At 38.9% G+C, this 24,375-nt stretch overlaps 1 protein-coding gene across 5 annotated transcripts in view; it reads right to left on the bottom strand.

Annotated features, from left to right (window-relative positions):
* Window positions 1–1,024: 1,024 nt before the first annotated feature.
* The window catches only part of PSEN1 (presenilin 1), a 31,070-nt gene continuing 7,719 nt past the window's right edge, over window positions 1,025–24,375 (bottom strand). For 4 of the 5 annotated variants that reach the window (XM_051621082.1, XM_051621081.1, XM_051621084.1 and 1 more), the window contains 9 exons: window positions 22,941–23,197; window positions 20,031–20,172; window positions 16,666–16,733; window positions 14,725–14,945; window positions 12,394–12,492; window positions 10,803–10,889; window positions 9,785–9,958; window positions 5,422–5,540; window positions 1,025–5,132 (listed from right to left, as the gene is read on the bottom strand). In XM_051621082.1, the coding sequence (XP_051477042.1) occupies window positions 4,977–5,132; window positions 5,422–5,540; window positions 9,785–9,958; window positions 10,803–10,889; window positions 12,394–12,492; window positions 14,725–14,945; window positions 16,666–16,733; window positions 20,031–20,172; window positions 22,941–23,197 (1,323 nt within the window). In that variant the 3' untranslated portion in view covers window positions 1,025–4,976. The remainder of the gene's footprint in view (window positions 5,133–5,421; window positions 5,541–9,784; window positions 9,959–10,802; window positions 10,890–12,393; window positions 12,493–14,724; window positions 14,946–16,665; window positions 16,734–20,030; window positions 20,173–22,940; window positions 23,198–24,375) is intronic. The other variant, XM_051621083.1, reaches the window with a different exon arrangement.

Consider the following 24,375-nt stretch of genomic DNA (forward strand, 5'->3'; position numbering starts at 1 on the left):
ACATGGCAGGCCTCAAACTTGAGTACGTCCAATTTGTTTACATGCTCCCTATCCTGGCCTCTTCCACTGAGGGCAAGTCTACCTTGTTCCAGACTTTCCCTCTGGTCTCAGGGGTATGAGATTCCTTAAGGCCATTTTGACCAATAAAGACTGAGGCATGGAAGACATCTAATACCTCAGCCTTCTCCATGTAATTTGTCACAAATTCTCCCTCCCCTTTCAGCAGAGGGGTGAATCTTTTTGCCATTACATCGTTGTAGAAACCTTTCTTCTTGCCCTTCACATAGCTTGACAGATGCAACTCCAGAGGGGCCTTGGCTTTCCAAACCCTATCCCAGTAAGATAAGAAACCAACTCTATGCTCCTTTTGGATCATCTGCTCCTGCTTTCACCTCTTTTACACTTCCTGTTTGAGTTCAGTTAGGAGCTCCTTGCTAATCCATGTGGGTCTCCTATCATCTGTGCCTGACTTTCTAGTTGTCAGGTTGGACCTCTCTTTAGGTCTTCCATACAGAGACAAGTAAATCTCTCAAAGAAACACCTTCAATAGCAGCCAGTCAACCCAGACAAATTTTGCACTTTGCAGTGCACACTTCTCCAGAACACTAAAAAAGCCTGTTGCTAGAGAAAAGCTCTTTTTTTCAATCTTATTGATATGAAATCAACACACATTCCTGTTCATGTTTTCCTTCTGAGCATCCTATGTATTCTTCCTGGGTAACACAAATCTCCATTGTGCTAGCTGGTGTTTGTATAATCTCACATAGTTTTCCCATGCCTTAATTGTATCTCATGGGTGCTTTTGCAACAGGCTTGGACTGACTCTTAAATGAACACAAAAAGTAACTTTTTGAAGAATACACTTCTACAGAAAGCAGTTTGAGCTATTCTTCTGGGAAATAAAGCAGCTACTTAAGTTGCTAAAGGAATCTCACTCATTAAATTGACTAAAAATAGCTAGTGTTTAGACCTCCAACAGTGTTAAGTGATGGGTTTAAAATAACATAGTAAAGGCAAGTCAAGCCAGGATCCATGCAATTTTTATTTTAATAATTAGACAAATACAGGAAAATTTGCAATAATCTATCAAAAACATATCTTACCAAGAACCAGAAAGGAGTTAAAAAAACATTCACATTCAATTCAGATTATGTACAAACCAGTGTTTGTAAAAAAGAAAAAACGTAAATGCTTTGAGTGTAAAAGAATTCCATCCTACTTCATGTTTCAGCATTCCCAATGACCAAGTTACCACTGAGATGCAATCACAGTGCAGACATGTTCCACAATCTATTAAACTCATTTTAACAGCATCATTGCCCAAAGTAAATTTTTTAAATAAAGCATTTTAAGAAGTTTCTTCATCCAGTACCGTCCACCCAAAATGTACTCCTGCATATTCAATTCTTGACTGCGCTAATGGCAGAACAGCTGTCATCTACAGGCCCAGAGTGCATGCAATAGATATCTACATCTCAACAGGTACAGATACATATCCATATATCCAAGAAGCACCAGTCTCCAATGCCTGAAATAGTCAGGGTCTGCTTTGTACACTGAGAACAGCCATTTTTAGTGGAGCACAGCCCTTGATTATTTGGCTCAAAGCCACCCTCATCTGCCCAGTCAGAATTATTCTGAATGTGCTGCAATAAAAGTGCGTATCTTCAAGACTCACCTCACACAGATGACATTTGAATTCCAGTGCCACCATAACAGCCAGCTATACACAGCTATGACAGTGTCATACACCCTTACTATAAGAAGTCTTGCTCTAGATTAAGTTCCCCAACATACACACACACAAAAAAAGGAGAAATGAAAGTGGATGGTTTTTATGCAAATCTGTAACTCAGTATCATGTTTTTTCATTTAATTACTTGAGTCTTAGTCAAATAAGGAGACTAATAACTGATGTAAGCTGAAAGGAGAAAGCCGTTATGCTACTCAAAGTACAACTACTAAAAAGTCACACAACAATTACCAGTCAGCTTGCTTGGAGACGAAAGAAATGAATCCAGCTACTAGGGTTACACAACAGTCTTTTCAGAGCTACATTTTAATGTGCTGCCATTAGCATACTAATTTAATAATAACAAAAACTTTCTCAAAAATGCAGACTACATATCAGAAGTCTTCCAGTTGTATCAAGCTAACCAAGCTGAAATGGTTAACAATCTCAAATTAGGCTGGAGTTTTAGGACAAAGAAGATGGAAGTGACACAACCTTCACACTTACATAGTAATGACCCAAATGAAAGCAAAAACTGTTCTCAGCTGGAAAGCTATGGACCCAAGGACCCAGATGATTCTTAGCTGCAAGATCTCTTTGGGACATAAGCTACCATGACTTGGCATAAGAGGGCAAATCAAGAAAATTTCATCCTGGTTTTTGAACATGTACATATGACTTGGTAATAAGCAGTGCACTTTGACAAATACTGGCCTGGACTTGGAAACACAGTTTTCCCTTTTGAATTTATTTTGAAATTCAAATACACAAACTTGAAGAGTTTCTGAGAATATAAATTTTATACTCTTCACCACTGTAATTCCCCACTAGATCAGAAATGAAAACTTCAGGATAGCAGAAGCAGTTCTGGAGAATGGAAGACTGGCAACTTAGTGTTTTAAGATTCTGAGCTCTTTCTTGTACTTCTAACACCCATTCAAGTATGTGCAGAGGCTTTTGTGTATTTCTAGGGATATCAAAGCAACTCTTATGGAGCTAGTGCTCCCGTGGCCCATATTTAAGCCACAAAACAAACAATAAATCTGACAGCTGCTTTGAAGTAACCACTCTCAACTGCCAATTGGCTCAGATATGCCAACAGATGTTAGTGATGCCAATTCTCAGGAAACCTGTTCTATACAATGAAAACTAGTTAGGATTCTCCTTTTCTTACATATAATGTTCAGGAAATGGACAAGTTACAGTAGTACAAAACCAGCTCAAAGTCTTGTAAAATAAAACAAACAACCTGTTTTAAGTCAGGCTCCATTGCAGCAAAATATTAAACAGTTACTTAATCTAGAATATACACTCAAGTTTGACTTGAAAATCAGTGTAGGCAACTTTGATATGGTTACTCTATTAACGCTACCATGGCGAATGAGCACAGAAACGAGATGAATAAAAGTACTTTAGAAGAGGCAAGACAGTATATTTTATGCAAATGTAAATACTAACACTGCAGTTAGCAAGTTATACTGGAAGAGTAACAGAGATTTCCAAGGACAATCAAAGGAAGCCTTTCTTGGTTTTTAAAGCAGATTTTTACATCACAGCCTTTCTTCCCTTACTCGGGTAATGGTTGATGAACATCTATGATGTCTCAGTCCTTTCACTATTGGTACTGAAACAAAGCCCCAGAAAAAGGGTAAAAGGAGTTTGCATCAGGATTTTGACAGTTGCTCTACGTGGCGTGGACTCCAGATTCAAGATGCAAACAAAATGGAATGCCCGTCAATAGTACCTACTCCCTGTGCCTCCCTCAGAAAAAAAAAGAATCATTTGAACAAAGTAAGAGCTTACAGCAAAACCAAATTAATCTCCCAGAAGTCTCATTTCCAAGCAATTATTCATAAATGTGTTATTTCAAATGAAGAAGCAGTTTTAATGTTTGAAATTATTCTTTTTCTTGCAAGAAATTCTAAATCTTGTCTTCTTCTCAGTGATTCTGAGCTGTCTTTCATTTCTCCCATCTTCTGTTCCTCACACGAGAAGTAATTAAAATGAAGAGGGCAACACATTTTGCTCCTTGGTAACATTAAATAATGTCTCACCTAATTTAAGTATCCCCACCAATAAAGATACTGCATGGAAAAAAAAAATCCCTGACCAACATGAGGTGTTAAGACAGGTGACTGACCAATACTTCAGGTCAACAGAACTGTAAACCACATCTCTGGAAAGAAAAATTTCAGTGATTTATTGAAGTGCTCCTAAAAGCACTTTCTCCTTTAGATCTGGTACACTGAACTCCATCTGGGACTGTTGCAAATGTCTGCCTATTTAATATGAATTTCAATAAAAGGAACATATACCAAACAATGCAGTCCGTGCTATTAGTGACTGTTCTCAAACACTGGGTTTGAATTGGTGTTCTAGCAAAATTATTTGCAAGAGCACAAAGAATAAGTCCCGAAATTGCTTTTCAATATAGTTTATTAACCTTTTAGAAGCTAAGATCCATATTAGGACCTTGTGATCCTCCAATGCCAAATAATTCAGTCCAAGTCTAACGTAGCTACATAAACTGGAGCAGATGCACAGAAGGTGCACTCCATGCTTGAGGATACAAAGTATTAAAACTGAGAAGACGCTCTAGTTCCAGTGTGAAAAAAAAACACATTAAAAATGCTTTTAAATTTACTTAACCAAGCACAGTCAGGCACAGAGGCTATGAAGTGGTGAAGCACTCTTAGAGTGATAATATTTTCTCCCTTTGTCAAATTGCTACAAAGTCCTTTCTTACACAAAGCAGAGTCAGGACTCCACTGCCAAAAAATCACTGCTGAAAAAGTCTCAGTTGGGTTCTTTCTCTTCAAGCAGTTACAGGGCCAAGTTCCATGTGATTTGTCAGCTTCCTCTGTTAATGTCAAGGAAGTCCTGAGCACCCTTAATGTTGTGAAAATAATCCACCTGTGGTAAGAGATCACATTGCTGGTGGAAGCATTAGCAATTTTCACACAGGTGACCCTTACCAGAGATACATAGATCAGACTACCTCTGATACAATGGTTTAGACCAGTCATCAGGAAGAAGCCACTTTCACACAGGAAAATTCATACGGTGCCCAGTGTAGCACTTGTCTCAGAAAAAAACAAAAAACAAAACATCCGAGGAAGTTGTAATAATTCAGGCTTAGAATCTTCAGTATTAAACTTCGATCTTGCTTGAGAACTGTGGGAAAAACATTCTTCCTCCACCCAGATTTGCTACAAATATCCATAGAACACCAGCATCAAGTGTGCTAGATATAAAACTGGTGGAACGCTAGCTGGTCCATAAAGGGTTGCACCAAGTTGTCTGTAGCAAAGTAAAAAACTAGCCCAAAGGTTATGGAGATTGGAAGTGCAGGTAAGGCCTTCTTAAAGATGGCAAGAAGTAGAAGTGTAAGGCACAGACCCTGAGGGGAGAAAAAAGAAAAAAAACCCATAAAGAGAAATCAGGGAACTCTGACAAGATTATATATACAGAAACACAACCTTACACAAACACAAGATACAATTAAAGCATTCCTAAACCAAAGGCATAAGTGATGGACATATAGCCAAAGAAAATCACAGCACAAGCCCTCATTAGTTTTCAGTCAGGCCACCAAATAAATGCATTCCAAAGAAAAAATGTGGCAGTTATAACTTAGTTTCTATTGTTCATCAGGGACAATTCCTATTATCATATTACATTATACTCACAATTAAAATGGCTACAAAACATGCTAAAGTTGTATTCCAGTCCCCACTTGCTGTTGCAGAGGCTTTGCCAACAAGAACACTGTAGAAAATGAAGTCTCCTAAACCTAGCTTTACTCCTCCTGCAAAAGTGAATATATGGCAGCATTAAGTATCAGACATTCTGCTAATATTACATAACAGTAATTAACACAGAATAATACAGATTTACATCAAGTATCAAGAGGACTTGCTAATAAGATGATTTTGTTTTCAAGACTAGTACCACTCCTTAAGCAAGTGATAAAAGTCTTGTGAAACAAGATAGCTTAGAAACATTATACCACTCAATTAATTCATCCTATAATTAGAGTTTTTCTATATCCCTAATCTCCTGTACATACAAATGCAGTATATACAAACTCAGATATTTGTAATTATATTTGTTGTGAGGGTGCCTACTGTTGGTTGATGTCTCATTCAATAGAATATCAAAGTACAATTCCTTCAATCCGGTCAAGGGAGGGGGAAAACAAAAAAAAGTCATTTGCAGATAATGTTTTATTTGTCAACTAGAAATGTATACCCAGTAAAAGATACCATTGCCTTCCCAATTTTCCTACAGAATTCTTACTAAGGTCATTCTAAAAGGCACTCATGTAATTATAGAGCATATCAGAGGCAAAAACCCAACTTACTTAGTTCAAGATGACCGGTTTAGGAAAATTCATGAGTTAACATGTTAAATCTTTTAAATAGTAATTACCACCCTAGCAACAACTCTGGGAGTGTTATAATTATTTCTGCAAACAAAATAACAAAAATTTCCTGAACACCAGTTTGCTTTCTGAGTTTGTAGTCCAAGATATGAAGTCAGAGAGGCCAACATCAGGTCACCAGCTGTTTTCATTTGGCCTATTGTTTACTCTGTCACCTGATTACAGTCCAGCCCAAAACTCACTTTAGAGTTCTAAGAGGAACTCAGATAACAAAAACAGAGGTGTGTGCCTGGTTGATCACGGGAGGGAAAATAAAAAAATAATAAAAAAAAAAGATAAAGGAAAAAAAAAAAAAGGGCAATCCTACACTCTTTCAGCTGGTCTCCATAGAATCATAAAATCATAGGGGTTGGAAGGGACCTCGAAAGATCATCTAGTCCAACCCCCCCTGCCAGAGCAGGGTCACCTAGAGTACATCACATAGGAACGCATCCAGGTGGGTTTTGAATGTCTCCAGTGAAGGAGACTCCACAACCTCTCTGGGCAGCCTGTTCCAGTGCTCTGTCACTCTTACAGTAAAAAAATTTTTTCGGATATTCACCTTGAACCTCCTATGCTCCAATTTACACCCATTACCCCTTGTCCTATCACTGGTCATCACTGAGAAGAGCCTAACTCCATCTCCCTGACACTCACCCCTTACATATTTGTAAACATTGATGAGGTCACCCCTCAGCCTCCTTTTCTCCAAGCTAAAGAGACCCAGCTCCCTCAACCTTTCCTCATAAGGGAGATGTTCCACTCCCTTAATCATCTTAGTAGCTCTGCACTGGACTCTTTCCAGCAGTTGCCTGTCCTTCTTGAACTGAGGGGCCCAGAACTGGACACAATACTCCAGATGCGGCCTCACCAATGCAGAATAGAGGGGGAGGAGAACCTCTCTTGGCTGACTCACCACACCCTTTCTAATGCACCCCAGGATGCCATTGGCCTTCTTGGCCACAAGGGCACATTGCTGGCTCATGGTCATCCTCCTGTCTACCAGGACCCCCAGGTCTCTTTCACCTACACTACTCTCCAGCAGGTCAGCCCCCAACCTATACTGGGACATTGTGTTGTTCTTCCCCAAATGCAAAACTCTACACTTCCCCTTGTTGAATTTCATCATGTTTCTCCCCGCCCAACTCTCCAGCCTGTCTAAGTCTCTCTGAATGGCAGCACAGCCTTCTGGTGTGTCAGCCACTCCTCCCAGCTTGGTGTCATCAGCAAACTTGCTGAGGGTACATTCTATACCCTCATCCAGGTCGTTGATGAAGATGTTGAACAACACCGGTCCCAGTACCGACCCCTGAGGGACTCCACTAGTCACACACCTCCAACCAGATTCTGCCCCATTGACTACAACTCTCTGACTCCTTCCCATCAACCAGTTCCTAATCCACCTCACTACCTGATCACCAAACCCATACCTGATCAACTTATCTACAAGGATGCTGTGGGAGACGGTGTCAAATGCCTTACTGAAATCAAGATAAACCACATCTACTGCTCTACCATCATCTATCCACCTAGTAATTTCCTCATAGAAGGCTATGAGGCTAGTCAAATATGATTTACCCTTGATAAAACCATGCTGACTGCTCTTGATGACCCCCATGTCCTTGATATGCCTGGAGATAGAGACAAGAATAAGTTGTTCCATCACCTTTCCAGGGATGGAGGTGAGGCTGACCGGTCTATAGTTACCCGGGTCCTCCTTCTTGCCCTTCTTGTAGACTGGAGTGACATTTGCTATCCTCCAGTCCTCAGGCACCTCTCCTGTTACCCATGACTTACTGAAGATGATGGAGAGTGGCCTAGCAATGACCTCCGCCAGCTCCCTCAGCACCCTTGGATGCATTCCATCTGGACCCATCGATTTATGGATGTCCAGATTACTCAACTGATCCCTAACCCAATCCTCATCTACTATGTCCTCACCTATCTTGACTACTTCTGGGGCTATATGAATCTGGGGCTCATGGGGAAATCCTGCAGGAGTAAAGACAGAGGCAAAGAAGGTGTTCAGCACCTCTGCCTTCTTTATATCCTCTGTCACCAGGGCTCCCACCTCATTCCTCAGTGGACCAATATTGCCTCTAGTGCTAGTTTTGTTAGCTATGTATTTGAAAAAGCTCTTTCTATTATCCTTAACCTGACTTGCAAGGTTAAGTTCCAAGGAGGCCTTAGCTTTCCTAATTGCCTCCCTACATTCTCTGACAACATTCCTATATTCCTCCCAAGTGACCAGCCCCTCCTTCCATGATCTGTAGATTTTCCTTTTCCACTTAAGTTTGCCCAGCAGTTCCTTTTTTAACCATGCTGGTCTCCTAGCTCCCTTACTAGATTTCCTAACCCTTGGGATGCTCTGATCCTGTGCTTGCAAGAAGTGGTCCTTGAATGTTGACCAGCTATCTTGAGCCCCTTTATCTTCCAGCACCCTGTCCCATGGGATTTCCCTTAACAGTTGATTGAGGAGGCAAGTATATGGTTCTATAACAGCACAGTCATGAAAAGCTCTTAAGCATTAAAACACCCTATAACTGCTGAATGAAACTTGGATGCTTGCTTTCAATGTGACAGAACAAAAAGGAAAGGCAACTGCAAGGTAACTTTTCCATGCAAGCGAACTCTCCAAATTCCTAATAAGCTGCCAGCTCCAAGCCTCCAGTAGGCTAACACTGGCTGACAAGTCTGACTGGATCACTGCACATGTGCCATTACTCTTTGCTGTAGGAATATAGGAAGGAGAAGATTATTCATCTGGCCAGACAAGAGTTTTAGTTCACCAGTTAACTAACTAAAATGGCTCAATTCTCAATAGCTTAAAAATGTTATTTTTCTAAGCTCTAGAACTGAAAACAGATTTGTACAACACACTGAATTTGGATTTTTGGGGACAAGGTAAATTCTAAAATTGCTCCTAAAGTAGAAGTCTATTTTTTAACAGACGGAGCACGTCAATCAGAGAAAGCAGTTGTACCTGCTAAATATGGCAGCATCACATGGGGAGAGGAGTTTATTAGACAGGCAGACTGTAATTTATTTAGAGCTTTGCAAATCTAATACCAGCTTGAACTCCAACTGGAAGTCATGAGTCTGTTAAAACAGGTATCTAGTATTGATGTCATCTGCTCTCCAAAGATACTGCACCTCAGAAAGATGCTAGAAAAAAATAACCAAGGCCATGATGTTCTGTGTTCATTTAAGTCTCCAATCAGGCTTTAAACATTGCTTTGTGCAAAGCGGGTTACAGTAGTTTAATCATGAGACAAAAAAGGTTAATGACTACATTTGAGGGCCTAAAATCCAAAAGAGGTAATACACAGCAGACCATTGTGAAAAAGAAGCTAATGTAATTGACTGTATAATGGTCTGAAAGCAGCTTGTGCTACTCAAGTTTTGAGTATGTAACTAAAGATCAGTTTGGCCAATATTACTCACTCCTGCAGCCAAATCAAAAGCTACCAAGAAGAAAGTCTATGAGGCAAGTCAGTATTGATCATGAGCAGGAGCAGGTCTTCAGCTTGCTATTAGCTCACAGTGTGCTCTATCTGTGCAGTCAGAAATACTAAGGCTAACTAGCTTCATATTTTCTTAGTCTTTCAGGCACAGTAGCCTATACTCACGTTCTTCTGGGTCTTCACTGGTTTGAGAGTTACTGGGTAAAGCCTGAACAGCGGCGCGCGATTCAGGCGTCGACTCAATGGGTCCTATTCTATTGTCCCTTTGCTGCTGCCACTCCTGGCTAAAGCCACCATCGTCGGCTTCAGCACCTTCGTTCCGAGTGTGGTTTGCTGGAGCTCAGAGGAAGAAAAGCATTTGAGATTTGCTTCAAAAACATAGCTTCTAAAACATGACAGTCTCTCCACATGAAAGATCATAGAAGAATGAGGAAAAAAGAGGTATCCATAATATTTAGCAACATTCAATATTGGCAAACACCTTTACAAGACACTCTCATTTAGGATTTTAATAATTATTTAAACAACAAGGAGCACAAGCACTCTGCAGCCCTATGTCCTACAAGTTGCACTCAAGTCCCCGTATTCAGGACTATTTCAATATAACAGAACAGAAGTTTGGTGGTGACCTAATTTAAAGATCACAGTTTAAGAAAGTATTAAGAAAGTATTAAAGTATTTAATTAGCTTAGTCACTACTGACAGCCTAATATTCCAGTAAAACAGAAAACTTCCTGAGCTACATATGCATACACTCCTTTCAAGCATGCTAAATTCAGAAACTCTACTCTGCTTTAATAATACCCGTAAACAAACCCTATGTATTTAAACACTAGCTGAATAGCCAGTAGGGCTAGAGACATTTCTGTTTAATACAAATATAAATGAGTTGGCATTATACTATATCATCCCAATTTGACAACCAATTTTGCTCAGTCAGTAGCTGTCTATTAGGAGTCATTTCACCACCAACATCCTGAATCCCAGAAAAATTAATGCAAGAACATTAACTGCACAATAAGTGGACATTTTCTGAAGTCTTGAGAGATTCATCATTCCGAATACAGCTTCCATGCTTTCACTCTTCTACAGCAACCAGGATGCTTTAAAAGCTAAAAAAATGGCTCCATAAACATGTATTCCCATAAAAAGAAAATTATAATGGCTTGTCAAAGGAATTCACCTTGTTTATCATAAGTGGAGTTTTTGGAAGCTTTCCGTTGGGCTTCTGGATCTTCCTCAGCCATGTTCACTAGCCATATCATTGTAGCTATTAAAAAACAAACAAAACAGCATAGCTAATCACATCCTCAGATGTATGCAATTCTGAGATAGTGTTGGCATCAATACCTTTTTTTGTAATATAACTATAATTTATTCTCACTAAAGTACAGTAGTATCTGGAACACAGCAGTACCAGCTACAAAACACATTTACAGAGTTTGGTGGTTAAAAGTTTTATTCTTACTAGATGTTGACAAAAAATTGCAACAGCTATTGCCAGAGAAATTACTTATATGTAAGGCCCACTCTGAAAATCAGAATCAAGCATTTCTTTTTTTTTCCCCATTAATCAGTTCTTTTATCTGGAAGTAAAAAGGTCTATTAAGACTGGTACTGGGGTAACTTCAATTCAGAGGCAGCATCTGCCCCCACCATGACAAAGAGTTCTCCAATCTGAAGGCAATGAAAAGTTGTCACACTTAAATAGTGTATTTTAAATTGAAGCTTGTGGCTTCTCAGCATTAACCTCTCCTCCCACAAAACAGAACAGGCAGTTATGTGTATTATCACTAAAACACAGCAAAAGTGATGAAGAAACCCCTCCCCTTTCTCCACTATAAACCTGTCCTGGAAGTAGCTAGTCAGTCTACAACATGCTTCCTGCTTTAGAGACACAACAATTTGATTTCAGTGTTTATCCAAATGACCATGACTAGCAACATGGAAATGTGGAGTGGAAGTATGTACTAATTCTACAAATATATTAGCAACAAAAGGAGGACTAAGGAGAATATCTGTCCTTTACTGGATGCAGGAGAAAAACAAGGATGAGGAAAAGGCTGAGGTGCTTAATGCATTATTTTGCTTCACTCTTTAATAGCAGAACCAGTTGTTTGCTGGGTACCCAGCCCCCTGAGCTGGAAGGTTGGAACAGGGGGCAGTCTGAAGCTCCCATAATCCAAGAGAAGATGGCTAGCAATCTGCTGCACCATGTCGACATACACAGGTCTATGGGGCCAGATGGGATACAGCTGAGGGTATTGAGGGAGCTGGTGGGAGTGCTCACCAAGCCACTTTCCATCATTTACCAGCAGTCCTGGGTAACTGAAGAGGTCTTCAACACATAAAAAAAGACAAGTTCTAGACAAAATAGTTCTGTAAACAAATCTCTTCCTGGCAATTTCTCTCCCTTTCCCTTCCAGTATCACACGGGTTATTTAAGCACTGAAAGCTGATAACTCTTTTCTAAAAACAAATACTCCCTTTGACTATGCTTGATTCACAGCCTAATGACATATTACTTTGGCCAAAACAAGGTGTATTACCATTCTTCCTGTTCATATTTTGTAAAGAAACACGTTGGGTTTTATTTTGAAAGATCTTATCCAGATGATGATCCATGTTTTTGAGTCAACAGTGAGAGGAAAACTAAGGCTCAAGTAAACAGACTAAGAACTCCAGCTGGAATGAATCACATTAAAACAGAGCAAAATCAGAGTAATCACTTCATTTGAGTGGGTGATTGTAAGTATTTAGTGAAATATACTCACAGGAGTAAATAAGTGCTGGGAAGAGAGTTTCATTTCTCTCTTGAGCTGTTTCAACTAGCATACGAAGAGGACCTTTAGGACACAGGACAGCAACCAAATCTGGAAGGAAGAGCAAACAATGTTACATCACTGCAGACATACTTTTAAGGTTTTAACTGTAACACTTGCAGAGACTGGTAACAGGATAAAATGAAAACAGACTTCTTAGAGAGCCATTGGCCACAGGTCAGTATCCTAGAGAAATACCTTTTCATATTCCCAGTTGTACAACATAATTTACATATAATATGTATACAATGTTTTAAAAATGTAATGTTTCTTACTTAAGACACTATGCAATTGCAAATGCATCTGTGTCTGTATGTTGATTTGCAGGTTGAAAGCAAATCATTAACGAAAGCCACTATTTAACTAACATCTTGGAAATACCCAAACTTGCTTTCTTTTATCAAAGCTTTTCTTAAGCCAAGTTTAATGCTGAAACTAATTTTAAGACAAGAAGTGAGGCTTACATAAGTTATATGAAGTAGGCACGACTGACAACTTACTCTCACTTGAAGAGGAAAAAAACAGGTTTATTAAGCATTGCAGAAAAATGCTGTTTGCATAGATTTTAGAGGTGTTCAAAGAACACTTATTAAGAAAAAAAGAGCAGCTTTTTGTTGCTTCCTTCAATTCTTGTTCATGAGACAGCGTATGAAACTGAATGACTAAGTAAAAATTAACTGAAAAGGAATAATTCACAAAATAAGATGACTGTACAAGTTACTCATATAGATCAAAGCACAGCCTTAAGAAAAACTGATCTATCAGGTGTTCCTGAATGTTGATGGTTTATTAATGAAATTTGCAACTGCACCATCTCAGCTGCTTTCCTTAGTCTGGATGTCTGGACAGAAAGCTGTCACATTGACATATTAACTTTGCTACTACCTTTCACAGTTGTCCACTCACTGTATGTCTTTAAATTAATTTGAAACAAAATCCAACACCAAAAGGAGTTGCTTACTTCTCAGGACCTGTACGCTGAACAGAGCACCCTCACTAACTGTCCCAGCGCCATTGTTGGTCCTACTCAAGTAAAGAATTCTCAGCATGGGGTCACAGCCTTTGAAACTTAACCCCTCTTTACTCAAAAAACCAAAGTTATGGTCTTGGAACATGATCTGAAGAATAATTTTCATTTTGATCACAGAATGCATGTTGCATGGTTGAAATTCTCCATTTGTTCCAGTGATAGAAGGGTGGAAGTGGGTAGGGGGGATGAGAAGGTTTTCTTCTACACATAAGGGACATTTTTCCTCGCCCTGAAGGAACAGGACACCTTATAAATTCACTTACCTACCAGAGCTAATTGCCTCTTATTAATGCCTGTACTTCTACACTGGACAGTTTCTCAGTGTTTGTCATTATCAGTGACTTTCAGAGTACACATTCACCACACTTCCATGCTTCCAAAATATTCAAGTTATGAGCATATCTCCATGCATACTCTTAGCTGTAATGTTTTAATTATGTCGAAGTAACTGGATTTTAGTCTTGCCTGGGAACTAAATCAGTCCCTGGGAGACAGTGTGATCTTCTTACCAAAAGTATCCAGTGCCCTCTAAAGCTCTATCAAAAAAACTACATCTAGGTATCTCAGTCATCATTCAGAAAACGTGTAATCTGTGGTAATTCAAATGAATTTTCTTTCTATTAAAAAACAAACAAACAAAAAACAACCAAGGAAACTGATCTTATAACTATATCCTTCTAAATGTAAAATTACTTTGAATAATGAAAACTGCCTTCAATTCTTCCTTGCTCCCTTCTCATTACATTATTAGGCATGGGCCAGGGTGTTGTTTCAATGTCCATAAATTGGAGCAATTCCTAGGTTGGGCAGATCTGTTCCTGTATGGAACTGTACCAAGCTCCTAAATTCTGAAAATACAATAGTTTCCAAAGATTCCTGGGGAAAATGAGAAACCAGAAGCTCTCCACCTTCATAGAAGAGATCAAAATAGCAACACAGGCCTCTTATCTCTTCATCTCTTGAACTATTCAATTGTCCTCCCCAAAGACTTTATAAAGTTCAAAAAACATGAAGGAAGATGACATCACAGAGTCACACAAGCCCCTTAGCTGCACAGGACTGATCTCAATTCAGATCACGCTCTTTCCTCTGAAGTCTATAATCACCTTATCCACTGCTTTGTACGACACTCCCTCTCCCTCCCTTTTTCCTTTTTTCTTTAAGGTCTTGTCAGACAAATGGAAAACAAGAAGTCAGGAAGCAGAGAAAATTCCTACTGTAGTATTTGTTAACATGCCTTGCCCAGATCTTACCATACACAGAAATGACAGCCAGGATGAGCCAAGCAGTCCATTCAGGAAGGTACTTAATGAACACCAAGGCCATGAGAGCGCTTATCATAATGAGATATGCCTGCTGAAGCCGAAGAGGACCCTTCCAATGAATACAAATCATTCCCACAACACCGAAGTTCCAGATGATTAGTGCCACCGTAACGTAGTCCATAGCAACGTTATACGTCTTAAAAACCTCACTAAAAAAAAAAAAAGGAAACAAATGTGGACTGCATTTGCTTAGAACAATGGAAACACATGACAGATGCAAGTTTCAGAATGTTCTTTTGTTTCAATTTTCATATTAAATGTAGTGGGTACAAATGTAAAATTCTATCTCTGATTAGTACTGAACTATTCTTCACAAAGGGGATAATTTTACCAGTATTTGTTTCACACCAACTCTTCCAGCTTTCAGAACATTTTCAATAATGTTCTATTTTCTTCTGAATCAAAGCAGAAAATGACAGGGAAGGACATTATGCTCATCATTAAAAAAAAACAAAAACAAAGAACAACAAGAACTTGTGAAGTTATAATGGATCTTTAAGGCATGAAAACAGATCTCTTTCTACTTATCTGCTGCCTGTGGAATAGAAACTCTTTGCTAATTTCAAATATATACTTGGTAATTCTATTTTATTCTTCACCACAAACACTAAAGTAAAAAGTATTATTTTTGTATGAACCATGTCACTCTGTTACATTAAGTACTATAAACTAAGACCTTCAATAACTAATACACCAAAATAGAGAAATATGTTGTCACCAAGTCACAGACAATTTCCACTAACCCACAAAAGAATCAGATGTGACAGCTGTTTGCAAATTCTGCAACTACCAATTAATCAAGCTACTAAGAACCTTGTAATTTGCATGATACTCTTCTGCAGGAAATTTGTCTTCCCTAGTTAGCTGGTCTGTGGAGATGCACAGGATGCACCGACTGCCATCACGTATAATTGATCTACAACCCTTCTCCTCCCTCACTGGACCTCTGCAAACGGAAGCCAGCACTGCTGTGAGGCTGCAGGGACAGGTAAAGGAAAGCAGAGTGTCAGGAAAGCCTTCGGTCCCTCTGCTCACACATGCTTATGAAAGAGTGCCAGCTCCAAGCCAAACCCAAAGGAAGAAAGCTTGGCAACTTGTTTACAACCAGTCTGCACTACACTTCTGCAGCAGACATTGCCTTGTATTTCAAGAGTTTTTATTAAGGTTTGAGAAAATACTGATCAAACAAGGCATCATAGATCAACTTTCGGCAAAAAAACTAGTGTCTGAAGGAACACCATTCCCTCCTCCTAGAGACCAAATAAAATAAATTTCTTCAAAGAGAAGTCTATCTGTCATCAAGTGGTACACAAATACACACGCTAACTTCACGGCGCATCTCTAGTTACAAAACTTGATCAGGTTGCTAATTTTAGAGAATACTGACTATTATGGACAACTTTTCTTTATGTCTGGACAAAGGCATGTTTCCCAATTTTGAGAAGAAAAACAATGAATACATTTTGTGAGAGAACAGATTCTTTTCAGCCATTCCCATGTGGCTTTTCAGCCTTTGCACATACAACCCACCACCAAAGCCATGATATAAACAACTGCCTTTGAGTCACACGGCTATGAAACATTAAGTTTTCAAAAGATATATTAACAGAGGAAGCTACTGTGTGGAATATAGCTTATTCTGGTAATGCATGGGCAATGGACAGCTCCTGTACAGTATCAGTTGCATTATAAACCCATAAAAATCCCTCTCTTATGTGTACTCTATGAACCTATACAAAGCAAGCAAAAAATCACGGCAATAGCTTACACACTATCATTTTCACTTAAGATTCAAGGGTCGGTTCTAAAATAAATACATACACAAATTAATAAATTAAATATAGCATATTAACGCTTTAGTTCACTTACCCCAGGTAGATAAATGAGAAAAAAAAAAGCAGCAAAAGAGAAGAAATGATAAGCCAACCATGGATCACCTGGGGAAAAAAAAGGTATCAAACCAGATATTTTTTTAAATTGGATATTTTAAAATTAGTATCTACTATTTTCCCTTTCGTTTAAAGCAAAAAATTATATTCAGATCTATGTATTTAGTTGTTCCTAAATTAATATTCAGTCTATACATGATTGTATTTTAATTTACATTTCAGAATTTTAACTGCTTTGTGGTCTTTCAGTAAAGGTTATACAACAAAAACTACTGTTTGTATATTTTAGGCCATTTTTATAACAGCGGCATTACAACATAGCAGAAGTATCCAGCACTAACACAGACGGAAAATATGAATCATTTTTCCACCACTAAAAAGTCTGCTACGATTGCAAATAATTTTCAGAATACAGCTATAGAATTAAATGCTTATCTGTTGGAATTCAGAATTAGCATGGCATTGAAGGACTATATATGGACTTCTATGTTCTTTATCAATCATCTATACATATAATCCCTAATTTTGATATGACAGCAGATATACTTGGCAAACAATTTAACAAAAAGCAGCTCAGGGCTGTACTCAGAGATAGATAGATTTAAGCTTACAAATGACAACTGCTCAGACTTTGTACTGACAAAACTGCCTATCACTCTTGTATATTACTGTGTAAAATTAAAAATGAAGATTGAAGAGCTCTTTAACTTTGGTAATCTCTGAATTGAGAAAGAAACATGTATTTGTCAAATTTCCAGCACAAACTCTTATCTGTAAAACCAGACCAAACACTGCAACTAGATAGACAGTTAGAAGCAAAAATCTACAAATTCAAGCTGCATAAGAAATCCTGCTTTGAATAGACCTGCTCTGTGGAAAATTAACTTGTTAAATAAGCTACAGATGTACACAAGATCAAAGTGTTTAGAAACTGTATTATACTTCTTCTGAAAGATGTGTAGTAGAATGCATGGTCTGTTACAGTTTAAAATATACTTTGCAAAAGTGAATTTAAAGGTCAGGTCCATATGCCCACAGAGTAAAAGAATCATGTTTACATGACGCAATCAGGACTCCTCAGCAAATTACAAATCCAGTTATTATAATTTATCACATTTAGGGAAGGGGGGGGGGGGGAAATCACACTAAAGCTGAAGACTGACTCAAGCTGAAACAGAATCCAACTTTCAAACTTGTAAAGCTACTGATATATCTAAGTAGTGACCTAAGAGAATAATTTTAGTTCATTGAAAAACTAGCTGCAACCATTTTAAGAAAATGGCAAAGCAAGCTGTGACATTTCTTTTAATAACAACATTACTTCTATCTGTGGTTCTTCTGTTTGTAGTACAACCTCTTCAACTTTCTTACTACTTAAGAATGTGAATACTAATGCCTAATTCAAGTAAAGAGTAAAATGCTAACAAAGAGTAAAATGTTTGCACAGTCCGGCAAACATTTGCATACACTTTGCAAAACTCCCATCAACAGTATTACAAGCGGTAGTTTCAAGAGTTGACATAATTTGGCATTTTACACACATATTTGTTAGTTCTCAGTATATCTCATTCACTATAGCATTTTCCAGATCACCAGTCTCTTTTCATAGAAGCCATTTTTCCAAAGAATTTCTCGTAAGTTTTGGCCAGCATTTTCCAAGCAGCATACCATGACAGGTTTGTTGCCTTCTAATTAAAGAATTTCCATTCTTGATCTGACAACAGCTTCAATACTAATTGAGTGCTGGTACAGAATCAGCTTTGTGTGCTACAACTTCAATAAAAACTAAGGATTGCAGAATTAAAATGATCTGCAGTAGCCAGACTTTGGTCAGTCTGAAACAATTAAGAATTTAGAGAAAAATAAAATACATTAAAAAGAAAAGGTAGTCAAATAGAATCACCTTCAAAGAAGTTGCTTCTGGTTGGATTTAGAAGCTAGAATCAGAACCATGCCTAACATACCACGTACAGGACAAACATAGGAAATTAACAGTAGTGAAGCTGAAATAATATTTCCTTTCTTCAAAGGAGTTTTAAGATAAAAAGAAGATAAGCAAATTATCACTACCAGCTGGAGGCATAACATTCGTTCATTGTCAGTTACATTCTCCATAATGTAGACTACATTCTACATGTAGAACTACATGTAAAATACAATTCAGTGGACAGGTAACTACATTTTACAGCATTCTGGTACAGCAGCATAGGAATACTCTGTTAGTACTACTAAAACAAATAAGTTAATTATTTTAATTTGCATAAAATACAACTATGGGAAATTTCTGTTAAGTCTTATCATTCTAACTTTTATTTTGAATTTTTTTAGTATGTGAAAAACTTAGTAAAAACTAACAGATTCCTTCAACACCTGAGAAGATCTGACTGGCTGCCAAGAAACCTAGCCTGAAGTATATCAGTTATTTGGCTTCATTAGAACGAACAGAATTGACAGGTTAAAAATAAAACTCAGTTCAGATTTCACCTCACACTGTGATAAAAGAGGAAGTCTGTACTTTAAAAAACACTATTCCAAGCCGTGTGCAGATTCAGGCAGAAATAACTTCCCTAGTCGCTCCACAGATACTTTGCAAAGGGATTTCATCCACAGCCATGATGAACAAAATAATTTTCCTCTCTTGAAAACAAGAAATAAGTGGAGAAAAGCTCTGTGCAGCTGCATGGATGCCACAGCCTGTTTTACAACTGTGAAGCAGTTTCAAGGTTCTGGCTGCACACTGGCAAGTTTTATTATGCCATGCCTTGTCAAATGGGTCCTTAAGACCAAAAGATCACCAGGAATTTTCAGGAACAACACCTCCCAGGTATGACACTGCAATTATTTAAGGGAAGCTGGGACTGGCCTAGCTTATGTCATATATGATTGCAGACTTTGTCAAAGGAGCCTTACAAGTCCTTGTGTTCGCTATATGGATATCACCTGGCACATACAGCCACATACTCATCACAGTGTTAGAAGATTTCTATACTGGGGGCAGGATGGGGAAAGAGGAGCCCTTGAGAAGTCCCTAAAGTCCTGAATAGCTTTAAAATTGTAGGACCAGGTCTGCATTTGGTAGTTCTTGACTTCAGATTTCGGTACATTTCACAGGAACAGGAAGCAATGTCACCCTGACAAGGCAGCCACCGGCATTAGCACTGGGACAATGCAGGGTACAGGCCCAAAGGAACAGAAGCCACACAACCAAAACAGTTAATTGAATCATCAGTTCTGGTAGTTTTTCTCAGTCATCATTGAAAACTCTTCCTTTTGTTCCATTCTCAATAATCTGTACTAGTAAGTAAAGCCAGCACAATTACTCAAGTCAATTCTATTTATACTCACCTTGTAGCACCTGTACTTGTAAAGCACAACCAGGAGGATGGTCATGACAATGATAACGCTGATCATGATAGCAGCGTTGAGAATTGAATTCAGGGCTCTCTGTCCTACAGTCTCTGTCTCTTCTGTGAAAGGAGTGTAGATGCTACAACAAAAAAGAGTTAACAGAAATGCCACTGAATGCACAGATGTCACTTATATGTGAGGCCAACATCAAATAAATTGCAGTAATCTTTCAATTCAGAGCAGAGTATCATATTAGGCAAATTTTAATTTAAAATAATATATTTCTTTTCCTCAGAAGACTCGCCTTTCCTGTATTCTTAGATTACTACTATTCTCTACTTCGTAAACAAACAAAAACCAACTCCACACTGTGATACAATTAATCTTGAGACTATTAACTGCAGACCTTTTTAAGCACACCCTCTAGCGGCTTTACAATGAATGGCTCCCGGTGATTTCAACATAACAAGGTATAAACTCAGCTCTCTCCCAAAGAAAAACAACAACCTGGAGAAGAAACATTTAATTATGGGGGTGGGGAGAAAACACCATAAATAAAATCTACAGAAAAATAATTATTTGATCAACAACTTTGATAGTGAAAAAGAACTCTGTGTTTTACTGAAACATTTTATTACATGTTTCTATCAGTTAGGTAAAATTAATATACACAAACCCATGGGCCCTGATGGGACGCATCCATGAGTGATGAGAGAGCTGGCTGATGTTGTTGCTTAACCACTCTCCATAATTTTTGTAAGATCATGGCAAACAGGAGAGGTGCTTGAGGACTGGAAGAAAGCCAGTGTCACTTCAGTCATCAAAAAGAGCAAGAAGAAAGATCCAGGAATCTACAGACCAGTCAGCCTCACCTCCATCCTAGGAAAAATGATGGAGAAGCTCATTCTGGAGATCATCTCTAAGCACATGGAAGGAAAGAAGGTTATCAGGGGTAGCCAGCATGGATTTACCAAGGAGAAATAATGCTTGAGTAATCTGATAGACTTCTACGGTGTTGTGACTGAATGGGTAGATGCAGGGAGACCAGTGAATGTAGTCTACCTTGAACCTTAGCAAGACACTGTCTCCTGTAACATCCTCGTGAGCAAGCTCAGGAAGCATGGAGTAGAAGAACAGACACTGAGATGAATTAAGAACTGGCTAAACAATAGAGCCCAGAAGGTGGTGATCAACGGTGCAGAGTCCAGCTGGAGACCTGCGACTAGTGGAGTTCCCGAGGGATCAGTGCTGGGTCCAGTTCTGTTCAACATCTTCATCAACGACCTGGAAGAGGGGACAGAGCGTATCCTCAGCAAGTTTGCTGATGATACGAAACCGAGAGGGTTGGCTGATTCACTGGAAGGCTGTGTGGTCATTCAGCAAGATTTGGACAGACTGGAGAGCTGGGCAAAGAGGAACCTAACGAGGTTCAACAAGAGTAAGTGTAGAGTCCTGCACCTGGAGAGGAACAACATGCACCAGTACAGGTTAGGAGCTGACCTGCTAGAAAGTAGCTCTGTGGAGGACTTTGGAGTCCTAATGGACAACAAGTTATAAATGGGAGAACAATGTGCCCTTGTGGCCAAGAAGGCAAATGGTATCCTGGGCTGCATTAAGAAGACTGTGTCCAGCAGGTCAAGGGAAGAAGTTCTCCTCCCCCTCTACTCTATCCTAGTGAGACCCCACCTGGAGTACTGTGTCCAGTTCTGGGCTCCCCAGTTCAAGAGGGATGGGGATTTACTTGAGAGCGTCCAACAGAGGGCTATGAGGATGATTAAGGGACTGGAACACCTGTCTTATGAGGAAAGGCTGAGTGACCCAGGGCTGTTTAGTCTAGAGAAGACTGAGAAGGGATCTTATTAATGTACAGAAATATCTGAAGGGTGAGTGTAAAGAAGAAAGGGCCAATCTCTTTTCGCTTGTGCCCTGTGATAGGACAAGGGGCAATGGATGCAAGCTAGAGCACAGAAGTTCCACCTCAATATGAGGAAGAACTTCTTTACACTGTAAGGATTACAGAGCACTGGAACCGGCTGCCCAGAGAGGTTGTAGAGTCTCCTTCTCTAGCGGCTTTCAAGACCTGTCTGGATGTGTTTCTGAGTGACCAGCACTAGATTCTGTAGTGGTCCTGCTCTGGCAGGAGGGTTGGACTCCCATGATCTCCAGAGTTCCCTTCTAACCCCTACCATTCTGTGATTTCAAAGCCAAACATACTTTGAATCATCTTGCCTAAACTTTTTAACAGTGCAACATTTAGACTGATTCACTGCAGATTCTGACAAGCTCTGTTGTCTTTGTCTTCTTTCTCTCAAATCAGCTTTCAGTGAAATTGCGCTTTTTTTGTGCAACATTAATATTTTGCCCCTCAAAAGTATTAAACTTTGTATACAGGAAACCTGCCAGTAAAGTTTCTGTAACTGCATCAGAAGTGAACCTCATAGATGTTCCTCTTGCATTTGAATTTTTTTATCAAACAGCATTAGCAAGTGAGAACTTGGCATATATGTTAACTTCATTTAAATTAGTAATTTTTTCCCTTTTTCCAAAATCCTTATATTGTAGCAGACTACAACTGAAATGGCTTTAGCTCAAAATGCAGCTTATTTTATAAATATCACAGGGAACAATGAAGTATTGAAATGAGGACTAGATTTTGAATCAAGCAGTAACAACCAAGATGTTAACTGGTCACCAGACAGACAACAAATGTGAACAGTACCAAGAACATAAAATCTGGAAGGAATTCCTTCCTTTTTGAAGGGAATAAAACTAAACTATCTGTGGGCTGGTGGAGGGGAAAAGGGAGACAAGAGGGTTCATTGCCTGAACTAGATTCCTGAAGAAATGGAGATTAAAGAAAATTAACTGAGTCCATTGAAAAGACAGCGAGAAAAAATTGATACATACAGCTGTCCATCTTTGCGGGTATAAAAGCTGACAGACTTGATGGTTGCAACAACGACCACCATGCAAAGTGTGACAGGTACAAACAACATAATCACATGTTTTGCCCCATATTTCAGTGTCAGCTCCTCATCTTCTTCTTCGTCTTGTTCCACCACTTGCTGAATGTTGTTTTGTGGCTGCCCATTGGTCTCAGATTCAGGATTGTCATTTCTTCTGCGCTCACTATTATCATGGCGACGTCTTTCACTGTTGTCATTCTGCAATGCATTAAAAACAGTTGCCTCAGCAACTACCCACAATCACATTCTTGCACACTGAGGTAATAATGATCTTGAGGAGAAAACATGTAAGGGAGTATTTACTGTCAGGAACACTTGCCACAGCAATAACTTAAACAGTGGTAATTAATTGCATCACTTAGTTATCAAGAGAATGGAAGCAGAGGGTTATGCTAGAAGCATTTATGTTAGAAACAACAGCAGCTGAAAGTAGAGCTGGTTGCATCTATGTCACCTTTGCTTGAAACAGAATTTTAAAAGCTGAATAAAGAGACAACTTTTTCCCTTGGTCGAAGCTACAGTTGATACAAGGGTGCATGACAGTAGATTACTCACAGCTTGTCAAAAATTAACTGTATCCATTCCTAGAAATAATGCCAAACAGACATTTATGAACCTAACTCCACAGAAGTCACATGAAAATTTCTACTTTCCTTACCATGTTACTCCCAACACAGTACACTAATACATATTGAAATGGATTTTCAGAGTATTCCATTCCCATGTTTGGAGAGACTGACAACACAGAAATGGTGATCAAACTCAGATAATTCTCTGTCTTTATACTGAGATTTGATCCCAAAATTTTAGCACAATGAGCTAAACGTGCAAATTTCTTCTCTCCTTCCAAGGATACTACTACAATATCCTTCCACTGACATTGAAGAAATTCCGCCACCACTATCAACAAATATGAAAGAGCCTTCTAGACTTCCTGATACTGCTACACGAAACATCAAGGGTATAATTGAAATAAAAGGACAGAAGTAAACTTTCAATGGAATGAGGCTTACTAGAAGCAGAAACACCAACTGGAAACACTACCAAAAAGCAAATGATCACGCCTGCACACTTATGCTTCCTGTTGTCACAAACCTTTTGCCCCCTTCTCCAAGAAGCGAGGTCAGCAGGGGGCATTTCAGCCTTTTATATGTTGTGTACACATACAGAGAAAGAACACAACAGGAGCATGAACTACATGACACCTGTCTGGACTACAAAGAAACAAAACAATTTTTTATGTTTACTAGTCACTCTAAACAAGTCTTAAAGTGAAACCATTTATACAATCTACTCTTGTTGGTTTTTTTCACTGTGTTACCATGTCGAAAGCCAATGCTGTATTGTTCCCACTCCCTCCACTCAAAAGGTTTAAC

This window comes from Apus apus, chromosome 5 (genome assembly GCF_020740795.1).
Source record: "Apus apus isolate bApuApu2 chromosome 5, bApuApu2.pri.cur, whole genome shotgun sequence".
Classification (NCBI taxonomy): Eukaryota; Metazoa; Chordata; class Aves; order Apodiformes; family Apodidae; genus Apus; species Apus apus.